This window comes from Mus musculus, chromosome 15, assembly GCF_000001635.26.
Source record: "Mus musculus strain C57BL/6J chromosome 15, GRCm38.p6 C57BL/6J".
Classification (NCBI taxonomy): Eukaryota; Metazoa; Chordata; class Mammalia; order Rodentia; family Muridae; genus Mus; species Mus musculus.
This window is the reverse complement of record NC_000081.6, coordinates 66,760,197-66,772,351: the sequence shown is the minus strand read 5'-3', so window position 1 is coordinate 66,772,351 and position 12,155 is coordinate 66,760,197. Positions and strand designations below refer to the sequence as shown.

Here is a 12,155-nt window from a genome sequence, read left to right as displayed (position 1 = left end):
GGCGAGGACCATGCTATCAGCTACTATAAGTTCTTGCAATCATGATCAGATATACTCTCAAAATGTGAGAGTGAGCCAGAGGAAACTCCAGCTTCCTTAAAGTACTCTTGTCAGATATATTGTCACAGCAAAGAGAAAAGGAAAGAACATGCACTCTGCAACTCCCATCACCATCTGCATGCAGATATATACACAGCCCACATCTCCCTCAAGCTTCATTTGCAATTCTTCATGAGATTTCACAGGTACCGCTATGATTGAAGGGATTCCATATAGAACAAGAAAGTATCAGAAAGACCCCATATTCCTAAATAGAAAAGGTAGGAAAATCTTACATTCTGGTTGCCTGACCCAGTATTTGAAAAGCTGAAGAGAACAGCAGCCTGGAGTACATAAATAACAGAAAGTACTCTTCCAGCTGTGGGCTTTTCTCTTCTCTTAAAATGCTTTTCATGTTCTGGGTCTGGTGAAGCTATTGGCAAAAGCTGCCCTTGATGTGGCCTTTTCTGGATTGCTCCTGAGTTCCATTTGTCAAGACCAATGTGTTTCTTTCCTCTGGACCTCTGGGAGTCCAGGAGAACAGGGTGTTGAGTGAGTAAGAGCAAAGTGAATCTAGGAAGTGACATCCATAGCCTGCATCATCAGGAATAGTGTGAGAGGACTCTTCCTGACTCTTGCTGCCTGTGTAGTCAGCTTCCCTCCTTGTGATGAGGATTAACATAGCCATTAGGAAGTCTTTAGATTCTTGGGAAATAAGAACTAGGGTTCTTCAGTAAGACCTTCATCCATCAAGGATAAATCTGGCTTCCTTCTGTGCCAGGGGCTGTGCCAGGAATTGCTGAAAGCAGAAAGTAGTCCTGGGGCACAGTTCCCAAATTTTCTGTGTTTACACTTCCCAATGTACAAACACTTTGGTCTATATCTCCCAGGGCATATTCTCCACAGGCACAATAAGGCAGGGGATAGGTCACGGAGCTGTGAAGGGTCTGGTTCAACCTTGGCTTTCACTTGTTTGAAGTATAAAAACTTGTCTAGATGCAAGAAGCAAATGTGAGATTGAGTTGGAACTCAAATCCTAACTCACAATTAGAACTCTTTGTCTTAAAAGTCAATCCAACTCTATAAACACCTCTGAGAATTTTATGACAAGCATTACAGAGTGCAAGTGCTGGTTTCCAGAACCCTCACCCACTCGTTGCCACCACATCCAATCTCCTGACTGTAGGCCCTCAAGGCCTGCCTCCTACTCAGTCAGTCAGCTCCAGCAGTGCCAACTCCTGCTCCGCACATCTGTGATGCTTCCTTGTAGTCCTGTGGGGCCAAGCCCTTGCCCTGAGGATCCTGATCCTTCCTTACATGTACACACACACACACACACACACACACACACTCCCCAGAACTGGTTCACAGAGGGAGACCAATGCAAGTGGAGATATGCTGGATATCATGCTGTTATTATGTTTGTGCTTCTTTCCCTGTTCCCATACCTCCAGGTGCCCAGCCTTCTGGATAGGACCACCCAGTATATATATCAACCTGTCCCTTCATTACATAAATGGCTCTCTTCTGTTTCTTCAACAACTATAGAGTGCCCCAGTGGGACCTAGTAGTGTCCATAGACTCCAGTGGAAGTGGAAAGGCGTGGGCCTTGATGAAATCCTGGCTCCAATACTTGCCTCAAACAGGGGCCCTGGGAAGGCTACTTATTCTCCATGCATTTTGATTCTCTCCATGTGTAAAGTAAGGGTGGTTGTAGAACAAGCTTCATTCAGTGCTGCTGATGACCAACTTAATGTCTATAAAGGCAATAGGACTACCCTGTAGTAGGCATCAAAGTTATGCTTTTATTCTGAAATACAATTGAACATGTTGAGACCTAGAAAGCATCTCACCAGTGCTTTTAGCAGGGCCAGCTTTATCTTCAGAGCAGAAATAGCTGCAGTGAGGGGGTACGTATCGTAGGCTATGAGACTATTTTACTGGCAAGAGAAGATACAAGACCTTCTAACAGGCCCAGAGTACCTGCTGACTGAGGTCATGTCAGTGTGTGGTTACTATGGCAGATGGTCTTCCGTCTGGCTCCTGACTCAGAGCATAACCACTGTGTTCCTACACTACCAAGGGCCTGGCGGCCCATTGTCTACCCTGCCTCCCTCTTCCCTGTACTCAGTACTCAAGGGCTCTGGCTGGGTTCTTTACCAGAAGAGAAGGCAATAGGATTCAGAGCGGAGGAAATGGGTTTCCCTTATGTACTTCCAATTCTTCTCTCCCTGGGCAGAGTTGCCGGGAAGCAAAGTATAGCAGACCCAGAAGCTCTGGAATGAGGGAGGTACCCTGCAACCAGGGGTGAAGTGAACAAAGCACAAGGGTCTGTCTCCCGGGCTAAATGAAAGCACACTAGGAAGCCTGATGGACACGGTGTCCAGAGTATTTTCTAAACAGCTGAGAAGCCACTCTAAGAAGCCAAGGTTCCTCTTTGCTGCCATCTGAGCAGCAGAGAGCCAAGTTAAAGCTCAGGCTGCCACTGTCTGCAGATGAACTGCAACCACCCGACCTCTCTGAGCCTTGATTTTCCTCTTGAAAAAAAATGGCATGGCAGACAGGCGTTAGTACTGCCTCAGGACTGAGGGAATCAGTCAGAATGGCTAATAAACACAAGTCCTGTCAAGTGTATGTAACGCTTGCCCTCCAACTGATGGCTTTTTAGTTTTTTTTTTCCTCCAAATGATGTAAGTCAGAAAAGACTGGGTGTTCTGGAAGCTTCAGTGACCTTCCTTCAGTGACCTTTGACCTTCAGAGGTCAAAGTGTTTGCTTGTCAAGAAGGATATGAATTCTAAAGAAGATTTCACTCCCTGAAATCCTAATTCCCCCTCATGATGGAGGACATATGGAAAGTCATTCTGCTGTCTAAAGAAGCCTTAAGCCAAAGTTAGCTGTGTCTGGAAAGAGCTCTCTGAGGCCAGCTTCGGTCAGCTCAGCCCTGAATATCACTTAAAGTTCCTGAGAAACAGCTTGTGTTTGCCTAGAGGACAGAAAACCCAACAGGATTTTTTCCTTTTTAAAAGAGAAAGTTAATAACTACACTGCAGAGAAACTTGCACAACATTCCAGTACCATATACAACCTTCACATCGCACACTACCCAGCATCTGTCCAGATGGAGAATAAAGATTCCATTTATACCCATGGCTTCAGCTGAACTCATTGCTCCAAACCTAAACCTACAGCTGCCTTTCATTAGTATCTCCATCAGGTATAAGATGCTCTGCACTAACTACTGCCTGCTGTGTAGGCCAGCCTAGCACTTTTTAAAAACATCACACCAAATGTTCCCCCCTAGCTCACCCCTCCGGAGCACCCACATTCTTTCTGGTCCTTCTGCCTTTCCCCTGTCTTCCCAGGACTCAAAGGAGATCCTTGGATATCAGTGATGATGCTCAGCCCTTATACTCAAGGACTTTAAATGCTTAGCTCTGAAAGAAGAGGAAAGCCATCCCTACTTAAAGAAGAGGGATCTCATACACTGAGAAAGTGAGGGTGATGTAAGGTCATACTGGTTATGAGAGCCAGTACTTCCTCTTTTAAGCAAATAGTCTTAGTTATCTCTTATGGTGATGGAAGACTGATTTCCCTGTCACCAACACCAACAATTCACCTGAACTCAGGAAGCCGAAGACCCCCAGTCTGTAGTTAGCAGTGACTACGATGAAGTTGCCAACTGCAGCCAGGATGGAGCCATCAATGGTCAGCTGACCACCACTGCCTTCCATCTCCATGGTATTGTGGAAAAACACCAGAACTGATGCATTGGAGACCTGAAGGGATTATAGAAATAGAAAAGGTTGAAGTTGAGCTTGTGGGAGGGACAACTGCCATTCTTGAAAACAGACTCTGAGCCCACACTAGTCCTCTTGCTGGCTCTGCCTTGATACACATTTAACACTATCCAAGGGGATGATTGTTTTCCTCAATATTCACACACTGATGTCTAAACCCATAGCTCAGAAAGTCATCATACTTTCTTTGGAGACCTGATTGTGGATCTCTATATAAACTCTGATCTCATAAAAACAGCATCATTTTGAGGAGAAGGAATTTGTACACAGACATACACAAGAGAGAAGTGTGCCAAGTGCACACTAAGAAGATAAGTAACAGGGTGGGGGTCATCCCCATGGCCTTTGATCTTGAACTTCAAGAATGTGAGGAAAGCAAGTATGTATGGCTGAAGCTGTGAAAGTCTATGATGTCACCTCTAAGTAGTTACTGTTGCCCATTCCATGGGTAGAAGAATGGAGGCTCATTGAAGTAAGGATGCGCTGCAAATGTTTCACAGTGAGCAGGGGTAGGAACCACACTCAATACAGACCTGGGAATCTATTTCCTCCCTGCTTTGATCCTAGTCTATTTCAGAAGACTTCCTGGTCCTTGTGACAAGTCCTAAATCTCAGGTCTCATCTCTCCTCCATCATACTCTGAGGCATTTACATTGGTGAAACTCTATCCCAAGATCCCTACTATGTGAGAGTATGGATTCTCTAGGCAGGCATTTTTTAGACATCATAGAAGCCTAGCTTTGACACTCAGCCTCATTGTCTCAGGGTCTGTGGAATAGGGCAGAGTAACCGCAGTCCTCCACACCCCAAAGCTACTGATAGCTGTACTGGTAACAGGCCAGGAAGGGATGAGACAGTTGGCTGTAGTTATCCACTATTGATAATACAAGGGGTCCATTCAGCCACTGTGGACATTGCAGTTCAAAGTATCCATGGACTAGGGCCTCTTCTCCAGAACCTGTCAATTGTGTGCGCAGGTCCAACATTGCTGAGAACAACTTCTCTTCCTGAAGGCCATGATGGGGCTATAAAAATGGCCTAAGATAATAAGTCAAATACCCACAGGGTAGGTGGGAGAGGAAGCACTAGATTCAGAGTCAAGAAATAAGGCTTATTCTCCACTCTGTCCAGTGGCCCTCATGTCCTTACATGAGCTAGCTCTCATTAGCTTAAAGAGGGAGAATCCACCTGTGTTTTATCTTCTCATGGTTGAGGTCATAAGTACAAAATGTTCTTATAAGCCACAAACAACTATACTCTAGCCCCAAGCAGTCTACTGTAATTATTCTGCTGAGGGACCTGGTAATGTTCCAGATTGAGCCACCAGTCTTCTCATCTGTGAGACTGATTAAGCTTTCTGAGAGGGGCTAGGAGGCCTGCAGTCACACTGCAGACAGACCACCACTTCCCCTGAGTATCCCTTTTCTACCCTGTCAGTATCTATGCCCACTGGCCATCATTCCTCTTCACTTCCAGTCTGAGTATCTGGTTTCTTCAACTGTGGTCTTACCATGCCAGCTCGCCATGCCATTCTACCACCCCAGCTCTACTGCTACTCCCAAGGTCCACTCAGGAGTCACTGTCCCATAAAGTCTCAGAGCAGTGCTAACCTTTGAAGATGTAATTCTCACAGGAGCTTGGAGAGCTGATGCCATGCTACTTCTCTTCCCTTTCTCAAAGCTGCTACCTTGGGCTCATAGAACCTGAGTTGCCTTCTCTAAGACACTGAAGGAAGGGAAGCTGAAAGGAATGCTATTTCCCAGATTTAATTCAGCATGGTAGGTGTGTAGTATAACCAGCTCTGCACAGAAAAGAACCGTATCACATTCAGGGCTCCAAAATACTGCACTGTGGCCAATGAGAGCATTCATGCCAGTGGTCACTGAGATCAGCAGGCTATGTCTGATCCAAGGTACAGTTTATTTTACAACCACTAAGCCAGAGGGACCAGGGCTGGCAGTCACAACGAGTTCCCTGGATGTTGTTACCAGTGTTCCTGCTTCCCTTTCCTCTCATGAGTTATGGCCCTCCAATCACTCAGCCCTAAGACAGCAATGGCTCTTTAAGCCGATACAGGAAGTTAGATCATAATCTAACACTTCATCTTCATACATCTTACATGGGAGTCTTCCTGGAAAGCTCCGAGGGCCGCCCCCATTCACTTTTGGCCCTCACAAAGGGAGCTCAGTGTCCCTAAGGATAATACTGTGGGAGCACAGGTCCCATAGAGCCCAGGGAAGGTGGGAAAAGGATTTCCAAAGGGAGCTATTCACCAGACAACACATCCTGATTCTTAACTTACCAGGTTCTCAGGGACAAACACATTGAGATATAAGCAGTCTTCATTGATTTGTGGAGGTGTGGGGGTACGGGTACCTGGCTGCCAGCAGCTGGCCCTGCAGAAATAAGGCACAGGATTTTCAGAGAAATAGCAAGGGGGGTTGCTATCTTTCCCTCTCCTCCAAAACCATTCTTGTGGCCAGAGTGAAAGGCCTGGTTTTTCTGTAGCTCTGGAGCACTGAGGAAGCTCCAGGTCATTGATACGGCCAGAAAGTAGGAGTAGCAGCATGTCTATGGCCTTCTTTGGCCATAGGCCTGTGGAGAAACTTGCCATCCAGAGGTAAACATGCCTGCCAGAGACCAAGGCCAGAGAAGGAGATGGAGAGCTGCCAGGACCTTGGTCTTTCCTTGACGCATTGCACAAACTCTGCCCTCAAAAGAGATGTCAGACCCACCTTCCACATCAGGGAAGAGGATTGTCCCCTTGTCTAAGGGTTCATCTTGGTCTTCTCCTAATGATCACATAAGTATCAACTACCCAAGGCCACTGGACTCATCTCCCAAGAGTTGCCAATGCTGGGCTCTCTAACTACTGTCTCCCCAGCATCTGGGTGACCACCTACCTCTTCTGCCTCTCTATACATCCTAGTATAGAAAGGCTCTCTAATTAGTGCCTCTGGGTTTGAGGTTTCCTAATGGGGATCAACTCAACTCTACCACACTCCCCTTTGCCATTCCACTCAGGTTATCCTCATCATCTTTACCACCAGGCTTCAGAAGTCTTCATCCTATACTTCTAGGAATAGGTGCTTGCTCAGCAGCCAGAGCCATACAGTGTACAGAAAACACTTCTCTTGAGGACAGAGCCATGGGGCCCAAGGAAGAACATAGGTGGCAGAGGCGCCTAGTGCCTACACCCTACAGAACTAAGCTACTTCTCTCACAAAATACTACAGAATTATTCATCATATGTCAATGTTTAACATGAAAGGATTGATTAATAGAAATGATAAGATCTGAGTGATGAGCTCAAAAAAAGGTAAGGGGAAAGAGAGCTCCTTATACTGTTCTAGTTGGGAGGCCTAATCTTAAATTTGTTTTCATTAACTCATTCATCTTCTCCCCCATGCTGAATTTTCAATTCCATTAAGTTACATGTCTGGCCAGGCAATACATACATAGTCTCAAATACTCAGGAGGCTGAGGTAGGAAGAACTCAAGTTCATGGTCAGCCTGGAACTACATAGTGAGGTCCTATCTTAGAAAGGGAGGGAAAAAATGAATAGGGGAAGGAAAGAAGGTGAAGAAAAGAAAAGAAAAAAGAAAGAGAAAGCACCTTTAGTTCATCAGATGTTGTTAGCTTTGACAACTACAAGACTGGTGTGATGCATGTGGATACTTCAGACCTGCCCCATATGAACCTACTAGAGAGTCTCCCATAGTCTCACGTGTCTGAAAAAAAAAATCCTCAAGGAGACTTAAGAGGAGCCATGATGGTAAATGCAGCACCTCCTTGGCCTGGGTTCCAGAATCACCACCTGGAACAGAAGACCCAAGCTCTTCTTCAAATGGCCTGCCTCTAAGTACAGTAGCACTGATCCATTGAAACTGGGCACATGTATCACCCTAATATTATTTAATGGAATGCATTCCTATATTTTGTTTTAACTAGAATATAGGCTATACCATGATAGATTAGATAGGCATTCTTTGAGTATTCAAAAAAATGGTGCCGCTTGTTCCATACCTTGGCTTGGTAGCATCCCATGAACCTGTCCAATTCAAGACCTCTGGTGCCCGGAAGCGGTTGTCTGCCAAGGGTGGGGCAGCATATGGAACTCCAAGGAACCGGTATACTTGCTTCCAGGCAGTGCCCACCTTGATGACCTGGGACCCACCCTGAAGCTGGCCAAAGGAATCAATGCGTACAGAAGGTGTGGATGTTACATCAGATTGGACCAAAGGGATTCCTGGTGAGAAGGCAAGGGCAGAGGGGTGGACAGACAGTAAGAACTTGCATTCCAGATGGCGTTTAACAAGAAGACAAATATTCCTGTAGCTTGAGAGAGATTTAAAATGTCAGTGGTTCATTTTCATCCAGAGTTAAGAATTGGCAAAGGTTAACATCCAATGTTAACAGCACCAAGTATGACTAGTAATAGCAGAAGCTGTTCCATGAGGCACAAAGTATATTCAAGGGCTTTTTGATTACTGTTTATGAACTGTCTCCTGCATTCTTCTGATATTCCCAAAAGAGTAGGTGCTAATCCACACCTGGGAGCCTAGAAAAGGGACACTGGGGCCTATAGTAAGAGATGGTCCATCAGCCAGGAGTCTGGACTAGAACCTATCATCAAGCATGAGTCTTATTCTCTTATTCCTGAGGTGGAATGTCTGGTCCACTCATACTGAGAGATGGATAAAGGTATTTCTCCAGTCAGCTAGCACAGATTTGGGACAACAAGAAAGTCTGCCCACAATTTACTTTTCATTCATTTGGTTTTTATTTATTCACTTTACATCCTGATTGCTATCACCCTGTCTCCCCTGTCCTCCCCCCCCCCCCGTCCTCTGAAAGGGTGGAGAACCACACACTTTGGTATTTCCCCACCCTGGTACATCAAGTCTCTGCAGGGCTAGGCACATCTTCTCCCACTGAGGCCAGACAAGGCAGCCCGCCACCCCCACCTCCCCCCGAAGATCCTATCCCACAGACAGGCAAGAGTTTTGGGAATAGCCCCTGCTTCAGTTGTTAAGGAACCATGTGAAGACCAAGCTGCACAGCTACCTCATATGTGCAGGGGGCCTGCTTCCAGTCAGAGTATTTCTTTGAAAAAACTACTAGAACATTTTTTCTTTCAGTCCTGTAACTAAAGGGCTTATAGTTCTAGGGTGAAGCCAGGTTATTATAGATAATTCAGGACTCAGAGCTATCCCTTCTGCCCTAGCCCAACCATTCCTGTTCACACAAGTTGGGTCTGGTCAGCTCTCCCCCTTGCTATTGATTTATCACTCCACGTCTCCTCTGCTAGGCCATCACTAGTGAGGTTCATTTTCCAAGTCTTTGTTCATAAGATCACTATATCTGGTGCTGCTTAGTCTTGTTCAGTGTACTAGAGGTTCTCCAATGCCATGCCACCACATTAATCACTTAACTGGGACCTACCCTATTTATTTCCCCTCCTAACTCTCTTTCCTTTCATTAATTGATTCAGTAAACATTAGTGGGTCCCAGGCTCAATGCCATAACTTCTTGTGATGGTTCCTCACAACACTTTGGCCTTGTACAAAGAAAACTATAAATATAAAAATTTGCATGTATGTTTCTAAGAAGTTTTACTATCCTAAGATAGGCTTGCTCTGCTCTGAGCTTTTTTTTTTTTTTTTGACAGAAAACAAAGCCGTTCTATTTTTTTACACTGCTCACTTTATAAAACTGTGTCTATGATAGCAATGGCAAACAGAAGTGCAAGAGGGAAGGCTGGTAAACAGAAGTGTATTCATGCCTGAAGAACTTTGCTGTAAAGTTTGTTCATAACCAGAGGAAATACTGATCATATCTAGAGACATTTTGAGTTATCACTAGGTTATGGAGAGCTGTGACTAATATCTAGCTGGAGAGTATATATATCCTATAGTAGACAAAACAAAATATTATACTCAACAAAAAAGTCCATAGCAGATACATAAGAGGGCTATGATTTTGAGGAAAAAAACCTGTTGTGATATCTGTTGGTGACCTGGCCATAAGGCTCAACGGAGTGTGAAGCAGAACCTGTAATACTCTGGGAGCACACCTCACCCTCATAGACAGAACTGATGAATTTCCCAAAGTTTGTGATGGGTCTGACCCTCAAACTTCCTCGTGTGAAACAAGAATGGTAGCCTTTCTGTCACACAATAGTATCAAAAATGAATGGCAACAGAGGGTGTGTTTTAAACCTAGTGCATGGCCAACAGAAGAAACTCCACATGTGGATAGAGAGACAGAAGGAGAGAAAGACAGACGACTGGAAGGAGATTTGGGAGGATGGAGGAAGGATGTATTCATGACTAAGCAAGGTGAAGGGATAGGAATGGACAAAGGAGATAGAGATGCGGGGGAGAAAACAGAAGGATGGAGGACAGGCAAATAAATGAGCAGGTAAATGAATGGAAGGAATAAGCAAGTGATATAGGAAAAGATAAAGAGAGAAAGAGGAGAACTAAAGAACAGAGGAGGGATAGAGAAAGGAAAGCTCGTCATTAATAAACCTACTGTAGTATGGAGACAGTTGTGTTCTAGTAGGGCCTAGAGCACAATCATGACTGAAGTTATTCCTAGCAACTGTAATTAAAAAGAATGAATTTATGAAATTCCTAGCCAAATGGATGGACCTGGAGGGCATCATCCTGAGTGAGGTAACACATTCACAAAGGAACTCACACAATACGTACTCACTGATAAGTGGATATTAGCCCAAAACCTAGGATACCCAAGATATAAGATACAATTTGCTAAACACATGAAACTCAAGAAAAATGAAGACTGAAGTGTGGACACTATGCCCCTCCTTAGAAGTGGGAACAAAACACCCATGGAAGGAGTTACAGAAACAAAGTATGGAGCTGAGATGAAAGGATGGACCATGTAGAGACTGCCATATCCAGGGATCCACCCCATAATCAGCTTCCAAATGCTGACACCATTGCATACACTAGCAAGATTTTACTGAAAGGACCCAGATGTAGCTGTCTCTTGTGAGACTATGCCGGGGCCTAGCAAACACAGAAGTGGATGCTCACAGTCAGCTAATGGATGGATCACAGGGCTCCCAATGGAGGAGCTAGAGAAAGTACCCAAGGAGCTAAAGGGATCTTCAACCCTATAGGTGGAACAACATTATGAACTAACCAGTACCCCTGAGCTCTTGACTCTAGCTGCATATGTATCAAAAGATGGCCTAGTCGGCCATCACTGGAAAGAGAGGCCCATTGGACACGCAGACTTTGTGTGCCCCGGTACAGGGGAACGCCAGGGCCAAAGGGGGGGAGTGGGTGGGTAGGGGAGTGGGGGTGGGTGGGTAAGGGGGACTTTTGGTATAGCATTGGAAATGTAAATGAGCTAAATACCTAATAAAAAATGGAAAAAAAAAATAAACCTACTGTAGTATGGAGACAGTTGTGTTCTAGTAGGGCCTAGAGCACAATCATGACTGAAGTTATTCCTAGCAACTGTAATCAAGGCTCTTAGGAATTTGCCTAGGACTGCTGCTAATGTGAACAATATTTCTTCTGCCTCATTGGAAACAGCTGTATGTCATGGGCTGGACATATGCTAGGGCAGGAGCAAGATTGTAAACACCACCTCAGCTGGGCATCAAGCATGCTTCCCACTGCTGGCTGTTTGGTGCTGCCTGCTCAGGCTGTCTGCATGCATAAACTCAGGAAGCATGCCAGATTGGTAGTGCTCCCTTGCAGACATAGTGAACTCTTGCAGACATAGTGGATTTGTCCCAAATGCCATGTGTTGACTCATGTGACCACCTTGACTAGTGAGAATAGTCTGGGTTTTGCAGGAGCAGATGAATATCCACAGAACTTCCTGAAGTAACAGGGAGTAATCTAATTTGTTTCTTAAAATACAACCTTAATTTCTGATTGGAACTCCCACTTAGATTAGCTACACTGTTGGTTGAATATCTTGTTAAAACTTTAGCCAGCTCAACTCTATAATATCAATGTCCAGATAGAAGATAAGACCAAGGGCCTACAAATGCAGTTGAATATATTTAATAACAGTATATAGTTATGAAGCCCATTATATTTTTCATATGACCCTTTCTAGAGAAAATGTGCAATTCTGCTCCAGAATGATAGGTACAGCCAACACCTCAGTAGCCATTCACTTCCCCAGTGTGTTTAGTAGGGCAGGGCTTCTGCACAGTCTCTGGCTCATCTTTCCTGGATCTTAGCTCTTTATGGGTTTCCTTGGTGATAGATTTATAAGCATCTCTCACTTTGGCTGTGTCATAAATGCTTGTCATACACTGTGAGTG

General features: G+C 44.9%; 1 protein-coding gene across 2 annotated transcripts in view; it reads right to left on the bottom strand.

Moving 5' to 3' along the window:
- Positions 1 to 12,155, bottom strand: part of Tg (thyroglobulin) — a 179,968-nt gene that overhangs the window by 78,370 nt on the left and 89,443 nt on the right. For both annotated transcript variants that reach the window (XM_006520745.3, NM_009375.2), the window contains exons 38-40: positions 7,865 to 8,087; positions 6,140 to 6,233; positions 3,657 to 3,816 (exon numbers count right to left, since the gene is read on the bottom strand). In XM_006520745.3, coding sequence (XP_006520808.2) covers positions 3,657 to 3,816; positions 6,140 to 6,233; positions 7,865 to 8,087 — 477 coding nt within the window. The remainder of the gene's footprint in view (positions 1 to 3,656; positions 3,817 to 6,139; positions 6,234 to 7,864; positions 8,088 to 12,155) is intronic.